The sequence below is a fragment of the Caretta caretta genome, chromosome 14, assembly GCF_965140235.1.
Source record: "Caretta caretta isolate rCarCar2 chromosome 14, rCarCar1.hap1, whole genome shotgun sequence".
NCBI lineage: Eukaryota > Metazoa > Chordata > Testudines > Cheloniidae > Caretta > Caretta caretta.
This window is the reverse complement of record NC_134219.1, coordinates 46,671,792-46,690,541: the sequence shown is the minus strand read 5'-3', so window position 1 is coordinate 46,690,541 and position 18,750 is coordinate 46,671,792. Positions and strand designations below refer to the sequence as shown.

The 18,750-nt window shown below is 46.8% G+C and overlaps 1 protein-coding gene across 4 annotated transcripts in view; it reads right to left on the bottom strand.

Annotated features, from left to right (window-relative positions):
- Positions 1–1,232: 1,232 nt before the first annotated feature.
- Positions 1,233–18,750, bottom strand: part of LOC125621691 (C-type lectin domain family 2 member B) — a 25,794-nt gene continuing 8,276 nt past the window's right edge. For 2 of the 4 annotated variants that reach the window (XM_048818830.2, XM_048818831.2), the window contains 5 exons: positions 10,170–10,371; positions 7,350–7,442; positions 6,101–6,312; positions 3,781–3,884; positions 1,233–3,175 (listed from right to left, as the gene is read on the bottom strand). In XM_048818830.2, coding sequence (XP_048674787.1) covers positions 3,067–3,175; positions 3,781–3,884; positions 6,101–6,312; positions 7,350–7,442; positions 10,170–10,227 — 576 coding nt within the window. In that variant the 5' untranslated portion in view covers positions 10,228–10,371 and the 3' untranslated portion in view covers positions 1,233–3,066. Of the gene's footprint in view, positions 3,176–3,780; positions 3,885–6,100; positions 6,313–7,349; positions 7,443–10,169; positions 10,372–12,385; positions 12,489–16,291; positions 18,736–18,750 lie in introns of all 4 variants that reach the window. The other 2 variants (XM_075119563.1, XM_048818829.2) reach the window with 2 other exon arrangements.

Sequence of the window (18,750 nt, the reverse complement as noted above, 5' to 3'; positions counted from 1 at the left end):
GACTCGGATTTCACTCTGAACCCTACATTGATGACAACACTTCTGCTCACACTTTTGATTCAATTTTTTTTATGGGCTCATAGCCTGGAATTGCTGGGGCTCAGAGATCACAGAAACGAGCAAGGTGTAATACTTAGGGCAGTGGGGTAATATGCTTCTGCTCAGCCATTACTGCCTTAATGAATAACCAAGATAAAAAACATTTCACGGAGCATATATAGGTGCGCACACACCCCCTTCCCACCCACCACCACCCCCCAAGTAAAACCATCACAGTTCCCCCATTATAGGAAAACATATTTCACTGAAAATATCAAAATGCTTCATTTCAAAAATGTGGAAACGAAACATTTATCACAGAATCATAGAACTGGAAGGGACCTTGAGAGGTCATCAAGCCCAGTCCCCTGCACTCATGGCAGAACCAAGCACCATCTAGACTATCCCTGACAGGCGTTTGTCTAACCTGCCCTTAAAGATATCCAATGATGGAGATTCCACAACCTCCCTAGGCAATTTATTCCAGTGCCTAACCAGCCTGACAGCTAGGAAGTTTTTCCTGATCACCAACCTAAACCACCCTTGCTGCAATTTAAGCCCATTGCTTCTTGTCCTATCCACAGAGGTTAAGGAGAACAATTGTTCTCCCTCCTCCTTGTAACAACCTTTTAGGCATTTGAAAACTGTTATCATGTCCCCTCTCAGTCTTCTCTTCTCCCGACTAAACAAAGCCAATTTCTTTCATCTTCCCTCATAGGTCATGTTTTCCAGATCCCTAATCATCCTTGTTGCTCTTCGCTGGACTCTCTCCAATTTGTCCATATCTTTCCTGAAATTTAGATTTGTTTTGTTTAGAGTTTTTTCTGCCCAAAACAATTCAGTGAAACCAGCCTGAATGTGGGACATGTTTCACCGTCAGCGAATCTGCATTTGTTTGCTGAAAAAAAATTCATATAAAAAATTTCACCTAGCTCTAGTCAGGAGTTTGACTATGATGTGGGGCAGTGGAAAGCTGGTTTTGTGTATTTGCTAGTGGAAGGACAATTGCTTACTGGCTGTCCTTCAGTAGAGTTCTGTGTGGATACACATTTCTATCCGCGGATATCCACATCCGCAGATAGAAATTTGTATCTGTGCAGGGCTCTATCCATCAGTCTACAATACCCATGAAACTATCATCCCTTGACAATACACATCTCCTATGCATAATGTACATAAATAAAATACTCAAATGTATTTATTACATTTTATTAAACAGTAGAAAAACCCCAAACCTTGCAAACCATACAGCTGAAATCCAGGCCTATAAAAATACCTTAAAATGCGGATAAAAGTTCAGAAGGAAGCAAAATGATTGTTTGTGGTTTAGTCCAAGATCCTGTGAACAGGGAAACTGGACTGTAAGTGTGAGCTGACATGGAATGAAGCAACAGAGACCGCACTGGGCCCTCCGTCCAATAAAGTATTTAAAAAAATGCATCAGTAATGTCATAATCACCCTCTGCTTCTCATCAGTATAGCTCACAGCACTTTACAAAGGAGGTCAGCATCGCTATCCTTATTTTACAGATGGGGAAACTGAGGCAGAGGGAGGCAAAATGACTTGCTCAAGTTTGCTCTTTAAGGGGCTTCCTTGCAGTGTCTAGTTCTTAAATTCACAAACTCCTATGGAAGTGCTCTTCAGTGTTTTTGAAGTGGGGGCCACTTTGGCAAAAAGCCTTCAAATGTGAGAGCCAATGTGTAGGATTCAGTGGTGAGAGCTGCAGGGCAGGGCTGGGATGAGGGATTCAGGGTGCAGTAGGGGGGTCAGGGCTGGGGCAGAGCATTGGGATGCAGAGGGGGTGAGGGCCTGGCAGGGGGGTGCAGGCTCTGAGGTGGGGCCGGGAATGAGGAGTTTGGGGCGCAGGCAGGCTGCCCAGGGGATGGGGCCAGAGGACTTCCCCCAGCCCTCTCCCTGCGGGCAGCAGCTAGCTCCGGGGAAGGGGCCTCTTTGTCCCCCTGCTGGCAGGCAGCAGGAAGCTCCATGGGACAGGGCCCTCGCTCTTAGAGGGAACTTAGGGAGCCGCACTTTAGGGTCAATGGGAGCAGCCACTGGCTCCCGGGCCTTGCAATGAAGACAACTGTTCTATGGGGATTTGGCTACGAACGGCTGGAGCTTCGTGCTGACTCAATACTCCACGGAGCGAAAGAGTCTGTGACCTCCAGCACTCTGGGAAATTGCTCTATGGATGGCTGAAGCTTCGCTGATAATAGAACTAAACCTGTATCTAGGATTTACCTTCCTCCAAGCCCATATCAACAGTGACAATGTACCTATGCTGGAAGGAGAATATAAAGAAGAAACAAAAGCCACGTGACCTAGAAGCAGCCCAGGGCTAAGAGGCACCACACGCCTCAGTCTGATAGCACCAAGGTGCTTGAATCAGCAGGCAGTATCCTCCGACTGAGGGAAACTGAGCATGGCGAGGGTAAAGCCAAAGTCTTGGAATGTAGGTGCCTAAAATTAGGACAATTCTTTAGGTGTCCAGTTTCCAGAAGTGCCAAACAACTGTAGCTCCCATGGAAGTAAAGGGTCAGTAAAGGGCTGGATAAGGTGAGGGAGGGATGGTGCGAGAGTCATCGAGGGCAGGATAGGGAGGGGACGGGGGCTGTGTGGGTCAGAGGGGCAGCACGGGAAGGGGACAGGGGGCCACATGGCGGTCACGGAGGGCAGGATGGGAAAGGGATAAAGGAACAACATGGGCGTCCACAAAGGGCAGCAGCTGTGCCCCGCAGAACTTTTATCCCTGGAGATGCTGTATGAAATTGAGACCCCAGCTTGACTCTCAGATCCCAGAGGCAAGCTTGTGATGCTGGCTGCTAACGAGGGGGTGGGGGTGGGGAGGAACCCCAGCAGCATCTGTTTACTTGTAAAATGAACCCATCTGATCTGGAGACACCAAAAGATAATAAATCAGTACTCCTAAGGTGAAGCTTTTTGCTCTCAGTTTTCAGAGTCTAACTGTGATTTAAGTCCTTCATTTCTGGCAGCCCCACTGTATGTCCGTGTTACTTTCCCTTCATCTATTATGCATACGGTTTGTTGCAGATCCAGCTTCTCATGGTGTAACACCTTGAAGAGCTGACAGCAGTCTCCATCAGAAATGCGCAGTTTGCATCTCCTCTGACTTCAAACCTGGAAAGAACAGCAAGATGTGGCTTGTACACACCCCTCATGACCCTGACTCAGTTTCCCTCCGAGGTTCCTAGAAATCAGCCGCTCAGCACAAAAGTCTTTAAAACCATATCGCCGTCTTCTTGGGGTCTAATGTATTGAACATAGTCTGGCTCCCAAAGTCAGCCTCCTTTCACCCACCACCCTAGGTTCAGGGTTTCCACAGCCCTGCTTCCTGGGACTGGGTGGTTCAAGTCGGCCTCTCCAGCCTGCAAACATACTTCCCTTTAGACCAGGGTTTCACTGCCCTCTTTCCAGGGACCAGATGCTGGTGGAGTGCTTTTTTTCCAGCAGCTCAGCCTCTGATTCACCCAAAGCCTCACCCTTATCACCTGATTGGGTCACTTGACCTCCATTTTCCCCCACCCAGGAGAGTTGGTTGCATCACTGGCGGGGTTGAGACACCCAGCCACCCAGCAATTTGGCCAAAGCATTATTGTACCATGCAGGCCCCGACCACACACACAGCCCATGGCAAAGCCAGACATGGAAACCAGACCTCCTGAGTTCCAGCTTTAAACACAGCACAGCCTGACACAATGTTCCAGCTGAGCAAAGAAACTCACAGGTTGTTGAATTTGGTGCCGTTTTCCCATTTCCAGTGATGATCGGAGCCCCTCTGGAGACCAATCCACGGATCTGTGGTGCCTTTATATCGCAGCACGAAATCCTTAGGGCGATAAAGAAGCAAAGAGGAAGCTCGTTATGTACAACGGCCTTCAGTGACTGCACACAGCATCATTCCACCCCACTCTTGTCGAAGAAGACTATCGTTCCATCACTCTATACAGCCCCGTTCCAGAGCATAAGGTGGTTTGGTTTTGGGGGAAATGTCACAACGTCGCAAAGATCCGGCCTTCCTTCAGTCGCTCATTTTATTCCAAGTAGTGTTGCAGGCTCTTCAGCCATGTCACCAGGATGGACAAAAGTAACCCGGCGCATCGTGCTCTCAAACTCTCCAGCAACGTGCAAAGGGGACTGTTTCCTGACCCTTGCTGGCACCACATCCAGGCCCACCCCAGAGCGCTGTGGGATCGCGGGACTGAACAAGAGCTGGGAACTTCATCACACAACACCTGGTGCAACGCCAGCTGCCACGGGCACTCAGACTGGCGCAACGGTCCTTAGTGGACTATGCGTGTTTGACAACAACGGTATGTATATATTTTAGAGCAGGGGAAAATGGAATTGCCATCCCGCGGGAAACTCTGAATTTTAGTTTTGTCCCGAGTCAGGACAAAAGGTTGAAAGTTCGAAATTCTTCATGGAATGAAATATTTCATTTTGGGAAAATAGGACTGTTTCATGTCAGCCTTATCAAACTGATTCATTCTGATAATTTTCCATCAAAAACTGTTTAAATTGACAAATTCTAGCAAAACATTTCCCGACTGTTCTGTTTGACAATTTTTGACCTGCTCTAGTATATGTGCTTTGCAAAATCAATTAGTCATGAGCATTCATCCCAAGGAGGTATTTGGATTATAAGATCTTTGCAGCAGAGACTGTCTCTCGCTGTGTGGCCGGGCAGCACCCGGCCCAACGGGGCCCTGATCTCAGCTGGGGCAGGGACTGTCTCTCGCTGTGTGTCTGGGCAGCGCCCGGCACAACGGGGCCCTGATCTCTGTGGGGGACCTCTAGATACTAATAAATAATAACAGAGTTTTTCAGATAAAATAGACCACTTTGGATCAACTTGCGACAGGAAGCCAAAATGCTTTTTGTAGGGAATAAGTGGCAATGACTACCATGCAGGATCCAATAACACGCATAGATGGAGTTCCTCTTAAAAACTCTTTGTGGCAGCCACCACTTTTCTGCCCAGCAGCAGTCCTTGCTCAGTTTAGCTACTGCCCACCAAGGGAAGGAGTGGCTGTGTAGATTATTATGTACATGCACATAGGAGAGGAAACTGGAACAACCTGGCTTGTTTAGCAGGCCTGAGAGTGGATCTGATTGCTCCCTATAAATACATCACAGGATAAAACACCCGGGAAGGAGAAAAAGCCACTGAAGCTCCAAGCTAATGTTGGCACAAGAACAAATGGGGACAAACTGGCCATGAATAAATTCAGGCTGGAAATTGGAAGTTGCTACCCATCAAGGGAGGGAGGCTCTGGAACAGCTGACCAATAGGAGCAGGCAAGGGCAAACACCTAACAAACTTGAAGATGGAGCTTGATAAGTTTATTAACAAACTGGGTTGCCTGTGAAAGCAGGTCCTGGACTCAATAACCCTTTCTGTTTTATGTCCTTATCCTGAGAGACAGCGGCCACCCCAAGAGCTCACAGACAAGACAGACAATGGTGAGGATTATCAGCCCCATTTTACAGAGTAGGAACTGAGACCCCACAGAGATCAAGATTTTCAAATGTACCTAGTGATTTTTGGGTGCCCATCGTGAGAAGCCTTAAAGGGCTCTGATTTTTAGAGGGCAGGAGTTTAGCAATTTCTCCAAATCAGGCCCTCTGAAGCCACCTGATATTGGGCAACCAAAAATTAGTCGTCACTTTGGAAAATCTTGGCAATAGGCTTATAATGAGAACTGCCTTTCAACTTACACTTTGAGATCTCAGCCATGACGACACAGATGCCAGTTGTGAGTCGAGCTGCTGAAATGTCCATGCTATTTAGCATCTTTACCATTACAGGGACCAGAGGCTGCTATGAGCTTCACGGCTGGAACCCCGGAATGTGTCCGTCACGAGCATTCCAAACCCAGAACCCCGGAATGAGTCCGTCACTAGCATTCCAATTCTGGAACCCCAGAATTAATCAGTCACTAGCATTCCAAACCTAGAACCCTGGAATGAGTCAGTCACTATCACTGCAATCCCAGTCTATTGAGATTGCCATACAGAACAAGAAATCAGTTTCTTCCTTACCAGGTCCTGCCGGGTGTCAATCACAGCCAGGGAGGCACCAAGTGAAGAGCAGTTATTCTTGCTGTAGGTCCAGTTCCCTTCGGCCTCTGAGAAATAGTAGCATTTCCCTTGGTATCCGACCCAGCCATCCTCACACGAGGGGATGGAACAGCAGATTGAACACGAGGCAGCGATGGGGAGTGGACATGACTGCTGGGTTTTAAATGCCATCACTGGAAAGGACAAAGAAAGAAACTGATTCTCTCCTGCCCCACTTCTCTGTTCAGAGTCACGAATCAAAATAAGTCGCCCCAGATTTAGGCTTCAAAGACTCTTCAGTGTCTGGCTGCTGGCTGGAGGGTATGTGATAGGAAAGATCAGAAGTTAGATCAGAAGACCTATGCTCGGTTTCTGGGAGATAACTGGAGCCGGTCGGGAATTATTTGACAAAACGCTTCTTCAATTGGAAAATACCAATTTGTAAAAACTGAAACTTTTCACCGAAGCCGGTCGGTTTTCTTGGGAAGGTTTCTTGGGTCCAGGGAGGAATTTCTGATTAAAACAAGAGACAGAGACACCCCAGAGTAGCCAATTGGTTAGGGCACTTTCAAGTGGTTGCTGGCCCCTTTTAAAGGGAGTCTGGGCCCAGGCTACAGGTGAGCTAAATTAAAGGGAATGAGCCTATCTAGGCAGTTAATGGACTAACAAGCACCTAGGCCTGATAAAAAGCCATCGAGGGCTCTCTTAAAGAATCCAGCCCAGAACGGGAAACAAACCCCAAGAACGAGGGCTGTACAATCCCCTGAACCCAAGGGGAGAGACTTTATTTCAAGTTTCTTTGGATGTAATAAAGTAGAAGAGACTCTCTTAAAGAATCCAGCCCAGAACGGGAAACAAACCCCAAGAACGAGGGCTGTACAATCCCCTGAACCCAAGGGGAGAGACTTTATTTCAAGTTTCTTTGGATGTAATAAAGTAGAACAGCAGCAGGGAAATTTTGCCTCATCCTCTTTTGGACTCTGCGTGGAGTTCTCAAGGGGTCCTGAGAGACGAGAAACCGAGACAAGATGCCTGTAAGGCCATGCCTTGCTTCTACAGGCACTGATCTGGGAGGTGGGAAACCCGGGTTCAAGTCTTTGCTCAGAATCAGGCAGAGCTAGAAGTTAAGCCTGGCACTCTACCCACCGGGCTATTGCACCAGTCTGATTGGAGAGAAGAAAAATTCTAAACACTCAACATTTCTCATGGAAATTCCATTTTGTTTACTCACCTACCAAAGAAATGAGAAATACAGCTATGACGAGAACTTCAACTACAACTCTAATCCTCCATCTAAAAAATCTGATACGTGCAGATTTACCCTCTGAAAGAGAAAAAGCCATTAGTATCCAAGTATTCAATGGGGCTAGCCATGCCTCAGACTTGCCCAAAACAAGCTGCTTTAGTTTTCAGCTAAAGTTACCGTACAACATCCCCCACCTGTTTTTAAAAGGGGAATGAGAAGTTAAAGATCTAGACAGGCTTCCACTTGACAATATTTATTTTTGATCTAATCTTGATAGCTGCCAACCTCTTGCCATCTCCACTGGCTAAAGCAGGGTCTGGTTGATTTCAGACATCTTTCAGGATCCCTTCGTCAAGTGGTTGTCCGACTTTGGTCTGACAGCCCTTGCTGGTTGTCTGCAGAGAGCTGCTTGGTCACATAGCACTGGCTCCTCTTCCTTGTTTCCAGCTACTAAATTACATGTGGTTAAGGCACGAGAATGGGACTCGGGACACTGGATACAATTCCCAGGTTTACTACTGAGTCCCTGTGTGTCCTTGGATAAGTCACTTACTCTTTGAGATTTCGCTCCCCATCTGTAAAATAGGGATTATAATCCTCTCTTTCTTCTACCCTCGTCTGTTCAGACTGTGAGTTCTTTGGGGCAGGGACGGCGTGTCTGTGCAGAAGCTGGTGCAATAGGGCCCTGATTTCACTTGGGTCAGGGACTATCTCTTACTGGGTGTCTGGGCGGCGCCCGGCACAACGGGGCCCTGATCTCAGCTGGGGCAGGGACGGTCTCTCGCTGGGTGTCTGTGCGGCGCCCGGCACAATGGGGTTCTGATCATGACTGGGGGCTGAGTCTAGGCCCTATAATACATACTTACATTTTTATTATTATAGGCAGCTAGAAGTACAAACCAGGGATCTATGTTCAAAGCAGTGGGCACAAATAGCTGATACTGAAGCCTAAATCACTACTAATCTGCTGAAAATTAAGCATTAAAGTGTTAGCAGGATTGGGGCCTTCAGACCAAAAACGAAAGGCATGATAAGGCTTCCTTCAACCTGGACCATATACTCTATTCTCTACCAGATTTACTGGGTTAAAATAAGGCTGCAGAATTGCGCCAATTTCACTCAGCTGTGTGGTTTTGAACCAGTACAGCAAAACTAACACAAAAGGTGGTGTGACTGCTTTTATTTCAGTTTCAGAGTATCTCAGTTCTTAGAATCATAGAAATGTTGGGCTGGAAGGAATCTCAAGAAGTCATCAAGTCCAGCCCCCTGCGCTGAGGCAGGACCAAGTAAACCTAGACCATCCCTGATAGGTGTTTGTCCGATCTGTTCTTAAAAACCTCCAACAATAGGGATTGCCTTGGAAGTCTATTCCAGAACATAAGAATGGCCACACTGGGTCAGACCAAAGGTCCATCTAGCCCAGTAGCCTGTCTTCCCACAGTGGCCAGTGCCAGGTGCCCCAGAGGGAATGAACAGAACAGGGAATCATCAAGTGATCCATCCCCTGTCGCCCATTCCCAGCTTCTGGCAAACAGTGGCTAGGGACACCATCCCTGCCCACCCTGGCTAATAGCCATTGATGGACCTAGCCTCCATAAACATAACTACCCTAGAGTTGGAAAGTTTTTCCTCACATCGAACCTAAATCTTCCTTGCTGCAGATTAGGCCCATTACTTCTTGTCCTGCCTTCGGTGGCCATGGAGGACAATTTATCACAGTCTTCTTTAGAACATATCTGAAGACTGTTATCAGGTCCCCTCTCAGTCTTCTTTTACAGGTCTGTTACAGGCGCTAGATCTAGAAGTTTAGCACAAGCATAGCCGTTTGTGCTTTCAGCTCTGCAGATCCTTGGTTCAAACGCCGGAGTGTTGGCCAAGATAGCAGCCACCACATGTAGACAAGGCCTCAGGCTTATAAATGGGCTATAACCTTAAGCTTTGGAATTGCCTATCAAATGCCTCCATAATATCAGCAGTTGAGCTGTCCTGGATCAAGAGATGTTTCGCTATATGGGTCATATTATCAGAACAGGGGTCGGCAGCCTTCGACAAGCAGCCCATCAGGGTAATCCTGCACCGCTTCCCGCAGCTCCCATTGGCCAGGAATGGCGAACCGCAGCCATTGGGAGCTGCAGGGAGCCATGCCTGCGGATGGTCAACGTAAACAAAATGTCTCATGGCCCGCCAGCGGATTACCCTGATGGGCCACGTGCCGAAGATTGCCGACCCCTGCATTAGAAGATAAGTCTGGCTATTCAGGTGTTCCTGGTGTTTCTGCCAAGGTTAAGTTTCAAGGGCTGTTGCTTCGAGTATCTTGGCAACAACTGGCTTTTGTTTAATAAGAGAAGAAAATATGGCCCAGCCCCACAAAATCGGTGTAGCTCTATACCTTCAATGCAGCTATGCTAATTTACACCATCTATGGATCTGACCCAAAATAGCAGACCCCTCCTAACTCCGTGGCCCTGTCTAGATTAGGATTTCGAGGTGTGACGTCAGGCCATGCCAGTTAGACTGAGCTAGCTAACCATCTCCTAAAGTTCTAATCAAGGAAAGACAAGAATTTGCACTTTAACACATGCTAAGATGATGGAGCTGAAGCCTACAGGGAAGTTTAAGCTTTGACTCAACTAGCTTAGCATGTGTTAAAAATAAGTATGTTCTATGCCACCTCTGGCTGGCTCCTGCTTCCTCTGAAAAATCGGCTGTTCAAACCTTCCCAGACGCTCAGGGTCTAATCCTTTACAACACGCTTTACTCCCCATGTCCCCAGAAAGAAAGAGGAAGGAATGGCCATCCGATTACCCTTTTCAAACGAGTTGCAACGTTGCACCTTTACAGAATGAGAATTCGTTTTCTCCATCTTTCCTCTCCGTCTGGGAAGCGAGCTGTCCGAGTGTCCCAACCAACTCTTTCACTGATATAGAATTACTCCCGATCAGCTGTGACAGTTCTGGCTTCAGGGTCTTTTCTTCCTAAGGTTTCTCCACTTGAGTCATAGTCTGCTCTGTTTTTATACCAGACGATAAAAGAAAACAGACAAGAATTCACTGGATGCAATTAATTTAAACTTTCAAGACAAATACATTGAAATATTTTCGGCAGCATAGAATCATAAGGAGCTGGAAGGAACCTGAAGAGGTCATCTAGTCTAGTCCATCCCTGCATGCTGAGGCAGGAATAAGTAAACCTAGACCATCCCGATAGGTGTTTGTCTAACCTATTCTTACAAACCTGGGGATTCCACAACCTCCACTGGTAACCTATTTCAGCGCTTAACTATCATTAGAATTAGAAAGTTTATCCTAATAGACAACCGAACTCTCCCTTGCTGCAGACTGTGTCTATTATTTCTTGTCCTACCTCTGGAAGGCTTGGAGACCAATTGATCACCATCCTCCTTATAATAATCTTTTACGTATTTGAAGACTCTTAGCAAGTCCCCCCTCAGCCATCTCTTCTCTAGACTAAACATGCCCAATTCTTTCAACATTTCCTCATGCGTCATGTTTTCTAAACCTCTGATCTTTTTTGTTGCTCTCCTCTGGATTCTCTCCAATCTTTCTGAAAGTGCAGTGCCCCAGACTGGACATAATACTCCAGTTGAGGCCCCACAAGTGCTGAGTAGAGCGGAACAATTACCTCCCATGTCTTACGTACAACCCTCCTGTTAATACACCCCAGAACTGCACGTTGTTAATACAGCCCAGCATGAGTCAATCTGTTGGCTGCGCTGCCACAATTAGCCAAAGGAGAATTCGGGGGCTGAGTTTAAAGAAAAATGGATTTGTTCTACCAGCAACAATATTTTGTCTTCGTGAGCATTTACTAGTGCTGTTGTAATTGAGGTCGCAAACCTGTTTCCATTCTAATCACCTTTCCCTACCAATTTTCAGTCACTCGTAACTTCTGAGATATTCATCACAGGTGCTGAAATTTTCCTTTACCCCAAAAATCTGTATTTGGGAAGAAAAAGTGTGTTTTGGGCAGTGAGAGGACAGACATCTGGGTTGTTCTTTGAGGTCCAGATCTTCAAAGGTATTTAGGTGCTTAACTCATATTGATTTCAGTGGGAGTTAGTAAGAGGTTGGAAAATGGAAGCTCAAGTTAAACAAAAGTTAGGGGCCTAACCCGCTTTTGAAAATACCACTAGGCACCTATCTGCATTTGTAGGTGTCTAAATACTTTTCAAAATCTCTTGCTCCTGGTGCCGGTGTCATTTTTAAAAATTTTGCTCTACCTGATTGGTCCAACGGCACACCTGGAGTTTATGGCAGAGTCAAGAATTGAACCCCAGGTCTTTTGAGTCCCAGTCTTAGCCACAAGACTAGTCTTCATCTTGTAATACCTGGCTCTTACCTTAAGAAGATCTCCAAGCACTTTGGTTTCACTACTGCCATTGTACAGAGGGGGGAACACTAAGGCACTGAGAGAAGTGACTGACCTGTGGTCACGCAGCAGAGCCCGGAATAGAACCCAGGTCTTGCAAATTCCAGTCTAGTTCACTGCTCGCTAGGCCACAGTGCACCGTCCCTCTCAGGCTGAACTCTTTCTTCCCAACCCAGTGTTTTCTCCTCGGGTGCTCGTTAGTACTAAGCTTACCAGTTTACCAACATTTCCCTATCACCGGGTTGCAATGCTGGAAATCTCCACTGCATGTCAGCGTTACACGCAGCTATGTCTCCCTTGCCAAGCAAGAACGCACCAGAATGTTCTGGATCGTTACATGAAATTGATAAGGCCAGTCGAATATTTTCCATCATAACTTTTTCCCCCATAGAAACTGGATTTTTGACTATACAAAATTACCCCCAAAATCTACAGCTGTCTAACTGTCCCCCACCCAAAACTTCCTCTCACCCAGCTCTTCTTTGGATGCTACACCAACTTTCCCACCTCATTACCCTCCCTCCCCTGCATTTCCCTCTCAGAACTCTTCTTTTCACCCCTCTGCACTCCATTCCCTGCCTTCCCCTCAGACCCCCTCCCACTAGTCTCCTAATATACGAATCATAACTCACCCTGTTTCCTGCAGCATCAACTCTGAATCTAGAGGAACTGCTCCACTGGGAGAGAATTGTGCAAGCGATGTTCAGTCTCACGCTGGTAACTGGGCAAAACACCCTAATTGGGGGAGGAGTTGACACGCATGTAAACCAGCGAGAAAGCCGTGAGAGAGCATTCAACAACACAGCAACCTGCCACCAATCAGGAGTCTACTGTAGTGGTAAATGTACCCCCTTGCCCTTTTGGGAGCACAAGAGAAGGGGAACTGCCAGCCACAGAGGCTGAAACTGAAAAAGACTTTCTGAGCTTGAACGACAGTGGACTAGAAACGCTGACTGAAAACCACAGGAACCGACTACAGCTAGAGCTCGGCAAATAACAGATTTTTTTGATTTGCTGGCAATTCTTAAAAAAATCGGGGTAGGGGGAATTACAGATTCCAGGGGCAGAAGGGACCAATGTGATTATCTATTCTGACCTCCTGCATAACACAGGCTAGAGACCCTCCACAAAGTAATTCCTTTTGTTTCAGCTCAGCTTGTTTCAACGTTGAACTTTTTTTAAACATTTGATTGACGTTCTTAAAAAAAAAGGGGGGGGGGATTTTGAACCCAAAACAAACAAGTTTCAAACTAAGCAAATCGAAGTGTGTCCTTTTGAAAAACTGTCAAAATGAAACTTCTGATTTGTTTTGGAATTTTTGTTCCCCACCCACCCAATTAAAACAATTCAGTGAAATCAACACAAATTCACAAAATGTTTCAGGGGCACCAAATCAGATTTGGGGATCCAGTTTGGGAATATTTTAATGAAGTCCCTCTACCTGTGGGTAAGACAGGCATTATATTTCATTTAACTATTTTAGTTAAAAACAATTTTAACAAAAACAAACCTGATTTTAAAAACCTTGAATGTTTAAATTCAAAAATTCATATGCTTGTTGTGTTAAAATATTATGTTTGCTGTTGAAGAAAAAAATCCAGAATACATAACGTGGTTGTTTTAGTTAAATAAAACAATTGAAATGTCTGTCTGGTGATGTTCTCCTCCTAATACAGTCTGGCAAGAAAATCCTCCAAATAATTAATGATTAACCTGTTGAATTGGAGATAGTTCACCTCCCAATGACTTCATAAATATCTGCTTCAATTACCTTTGGTAAATGAAATAACCAAACAATCATTCCTTTTCTGAGATAGCTGTAAAACTCTTATTCAGAATAAATCACGGTTTAAAAATGGATCATGTGTACCTTCTAAAAATGAAACCGACATCTACCTCTGAGTTGTGAAGAATATGTATTAAGGTTATAACCACCAACAAGAATGCACTTTTATGTAGAAAACCATGATTCAATCGAGTCTTCCTGACTCATGATTTAAATCAAATCCACCCCGGTATTTTCCAATGAAAAAAGCTGACCCTTAAAAGCACAGCTTTGTAGTTATTAGCTTATTCCACCCCGCATGAGCAAAACAAGCTGCACCAGTAAAAGCATCGTTTGGCTCATATAACTGCATCTATGCACCCCAAACCGACAGCTATGCCGGCAAAGGTCTGTACTGTAAACATGACTCTTGTCTACACAGAAAATTTTTCCCAGTTATATCAGTAGAGTGAAACTGATACAGATATAATTTCTGTTGCGGATACTCTTATTCCAGAATAAGGCCTGGTGTAGTCTTCACAGGCGCCGACTTTCTTCTTTTCCAGTGGGAGCCCCAAGGCCCTGCGCCCACTCCACCCCTTCCCCCAAAGCCCCACCATTGCTCTGCCTCTGCCCCTCCCCTTAGGCCCCACTGTGCCCTCTCCCCAAGTGTGCCCTGCCTAGGGATGTAACTAGTGTTTTAAAAAAGTAAATGTCTAAACTAGTAAAATTGTCCCAGTTAAACGTTTAACCACTAGGCTCCACTGCTGCCCTGCGTGCCCAGGATCCCGGCTGCCGCGCTGCGTGCCTGGGGCTCTGCTGCTGCCCTCCGCACAGGGTCCCAGCTGCCGACCCCGCGCCCGAGGTCCCGGCTGCCCCCCCCACGCCCAGGGCTCTTCTGCCGCCCCGTCCCCGGGTATTCCGCTCGCTGCTGGCCCCGTGCTGGGGACTCCATCGCTGGCCCTGCACGTAGGGTACCGGCTGCCACCTTGTGCAGAGCCCTGGGGGCAGGACTGGCATCTGGAACCCCGGGGGGCAGGGCTGGCAACTGGGATCCTGGTGTGGGCGGGGAGCAGAAGCCTGGATCCATGGCGTGGGGCTGGCAGTGGAATCCCGCTGTGGAGTTTAAATGTTAACCAGAATACCTTACCGATAAGACTGATGCTTACCGGTTAACTGGCTGACTTTTATATCCCTAGCCCCACCCTGGCTTCCCACCTCCCTCCAGGGACTCCCAGCTCCCGTCCACCTCCAAACAGCTGATCGGTGGGTGGCTGTTGAGCACCCACTTTTTTTTTCCGGGGGTGCTCCAGCCCGGGAGCCCCCCCAGAGTCAGCGCCTATGGTACCCTTAAAACTTACTGTACGTCTACACTGCAGCAGCTACGGGAGCGCAGCTGTCACTGCAGCTGTACCTTGGTACTGCAGACGTTTCCTACAACGACACAAGGGGTTTTTCCATCAATGTAGGTAGCCCTCGCCTCCGAGAAGGAGCAGCTAGAGCGACAAGAGAACTCTTCCTCGCCGCGTCCATAGTGGCGTCCATATGGCGTCCATAGTAGCGTCCATATGGACCTCGCCGCGTTCATAGTGACCTAACCACGCCACAACAGGGTGTGAAATTTTATACATACAAGCAACGTAACTAGGTCAACCTAATTTTTATGCGTAGAGCAGGGCCAGGGCACCTTTATACCTTGCGCTGCTTGTGACGCTGTAGAAAAGAAACACGCTTCCTGTTTACAAAAATGTAACGTGTCACCACCATTGCACAACTCGTGATAAACCTTATGCAAAATACGCCACGTAAGGTATACATCCAGGCTAGGGTCCCCCACCATCACTGAAGAATGCAAGCGCGAAACTACAGTCTAAAATAGAATCATAGAATATAAGGGTTGGAAGGGACCCCAGAAGGTCATCTAGTCCAACCCCCTGCTCGAAGCAGGACCAATTCCCAGTTAAATCATCCCAGCCAGGGCTTTGTCAAGCCTGACCTTAAAAACCTCTAAGGAAGGAGATTCTACCACCTCCCTAGGTAACACATTCCAGTGTTTCACCACCCTCTTAGTGAAAAAGTTTTTCCTAATATCCAATCTAAACCTCCCCCACTGCAACTTGAGACCATTACTCCTCGTTCTGTCATCTGCTACCATTGAGAACAGTCTAGAGCCATCCTCTTTGGAACCCCCTTTCAGGTAGTTGAAAGCAGCTATCAAATCCCCCCTCATTCTTCTCTTCTGCAGGCTAAACAATCCCAGCTCCCTCAGCCTCTCCTCATAACTCATGTGTTCCAGACCCCTAATCATTTTTGTTGCCCTTCGCTGGACTCTCTCCAATTTATCCACATCCTTCTTGAAGTGTGGGGCCCAAAACTGGACACAGTACTCCAGATGAGGCCTCACCAATGTCGAATAGAGGGCAACGATCACGTCCCTCGATCTGCTCGCTATGCCCCTACTTATACATCCCAAAATGCCATTGGCCTTCTTGGCAACAAGGGCACACTGCTGACTCATATCCAGCTTCTCGTCCACTGTCACCCCTAGGTCCTTTTCCGCAGAACTGCTGCCTAGCCATTCGGTCCCTAGTCTGTAGCTGTGCATTGGGTTCTTCCGTCCTTTTCTATTTTCATATATTTTCTATAGCTTTTCTATTTATCCGTTTGGCGCCAGATATCACTTCTGGAAGGCTCTGCAAGATCAGTGATCCCAAGGGATAAAAACCTGGATAGAATGTTGTAACAAAAGCCTATGTCCTAAAATGTCACCTACCTGTCTGCTATGTAAATCCAACAGTTTTAGAGGCCGCTTTGTTTGTTTAGATAAATTCCAAGAGAGATTTGTTGGCCGCGCCCTCACAGATACACAAGTCCGGGAGCGGAAGAGCCAGTTGAATCCTACAGTAGAGCTGAGTGAATGGATTTATTTTTTGTTGTTGTTTTGTTTTTGTTTAGGGATTGCCCCCTCTGATGTCCCTTCATGTCATGTTCCAGCAGGATGGCTGCCTTCTCGTTCACTGTGTTCTCTCTCATCTATTCCTGTCTCCTTCTTTTTGTCACAGACCATGGCATTGTCACGTCATCCCTAGTGGTCGGAGCTGGAGTCAGCGCCAAGGGTCAGAGCTAGGTTCAGGAACCAAGCAGGGGAGCAGGGCTGAAGTGTACCGGAGCAGGACTGCAACAAAGCAGGAGCGGGGCTGGGAACGATGCAGACACAAGAGGGATCACAGGTACAGGCTTAAACATTGAGCAAGTTCTGGCCTGGGGCTGCAGCTGGGTTTGTCTCTGTTCAGTCCTCCAGTGTAAACAAGGGCTTAAAGCAGGGGTTCTCCCAAGAAATGTTTTTGTGGCCTCGGAGTGCGGCCACTAACTCTTGCTGGTGGCTGCTCTGACAATTTTTCCTAAAATACTTACTTAACTTTAAGAAAAACAAATAAATATCCACATATACATGTCCAAATCATTGTAATTTATTTATGTAGGGGTTTTTTTGCAGACTCAGTAATAAAAAACGTACAGTTGTCTCTACTCTTTGCTGGACCTAAACAAAATAGAAACACGAGGAGCTTTGTACGGTCTTGTCTTTTTTCTTGTTGTTTCTTTTGCTTTTTTTGGGTTGCTTTTTTAAAAGACTTGCTAGCTAGTAAGTCTGTTGTGAAAAGTGATACTAACAAACATACAAATATCACTTTTCACAGCAGATTTACTCAGTCCCGGCAAGCCCAGAGACAAATTAAGACCTGGATGGGGAAGTAGTTACGGAGGCAGTGGGGCGATGGGGCCCTGGGGGAGGCAGCAGGATCCAGGGGTGATTGGGGAGGGTGAGCTCGGGGCCAGAGCCAGTCACCTCACAGCCAGGGAATGGAGCCCAAAGCCCCATGGGTGGAGCCTGTCATCCACCACCCCACGGCTGAAGCCCAACCCCACCACTCCGTGGAAGATGGAGAATTCACACCGACTGTCTGCTCCTCTAGCTTTCCTGACTCCAGAGGTGGCAAGGGCCCAACCACTGCTGGAGAGGGGCTGCTGCCTTACTCTCCCCTCAGGAGGCTGTGGCCGCAAGAAAAGCCCTTGGTGGCCGCATGCGGCCATAGTGGCCGCATTTGGGAAATGCTGGCTTAGAGAAATAATTTATCTTCCTCAACATAATTTTCTTCTCTCCACACTGGAAAGAAAAAACAGCATGTTACACTACACTTGGGCCACAACCACGTTTAAAAGTGATTTTTTCAGATGTGTGGAGGAAGGCTATCATGTTGACTTTATACTCTTCGCAATCTTGCATTGAAACAACATTTGCATGTGGTTTGTGGTTTCAGAGTAGCCTGGATGACTCATTCTTTATCACCCTTACAAGGAGCACAGTAAAAAAAAAAAAAGGGGGGGGGAAGGAAATCGAGAGAACAGTCCCCTGTACTAAAATTTTTCTCAATCAAAAAAACTTGTTTGGTTTGTCATCTGAACGCAAGATCAGCCTTTAAACACCTGCCACTCCAATCCTCCAATGAGTTCTTTGTAGGCACACAGAAGTTTGCTGATTTCAGTGAGCGCACAGTAGCTTACTGATTTCAGGCACGAGGGTCCGCTGAAGCACTGCAGGGTCGGAACTTAAGCAGTAAAAACAAAACGCCCACATAAGCTTCAAGAAGGCAAATGACCTTGGGGGATAAATGTCGTAATCATACAAGATTTTAGAAAGCAACCAAATCCAAACTCTACACAAATCCTTTTGCAAGACATAATACATTCCCCTTTCCATTTGGCACAAGGGGCCTGGAGGTCTCAGTTGTATTTCAAGCCATTTATCGAACCAAAGCAGCATCCCACCCACCTTCCATTTTCCCTTCAGTTTGTTGATTTGAGTTTGTGTGTGTGTGTGAGAGATAGAGAGAGAGCAACAGCGAGATTTTGTTTGAATGAATCCACACCTAGTGGTTTTACTAACACCAAGTGTTTAAATAATCCACACTTCGTGGTTTTACTTACTAACACCACGTGTTTAAAAAACATGAAAACAAACATTTGTCCTTCAGTTCATTTGGAACCACAAACTTCTCCTTCTCCCCCCGCTTCTCATTCCTCTTTCTGGGGTTTCCTTTCCCCCCAGCACAGAGCGCTGCTCACGTCTGGATTCCCTCTCTGTCCCAGCTGACGATGGGGAGGTGGCTGGGGGTTGGGAAGAGAGTCCTTTGTTGGAGGGTCCTGAGCAAGTAGAACCTGACCATTGAGGAA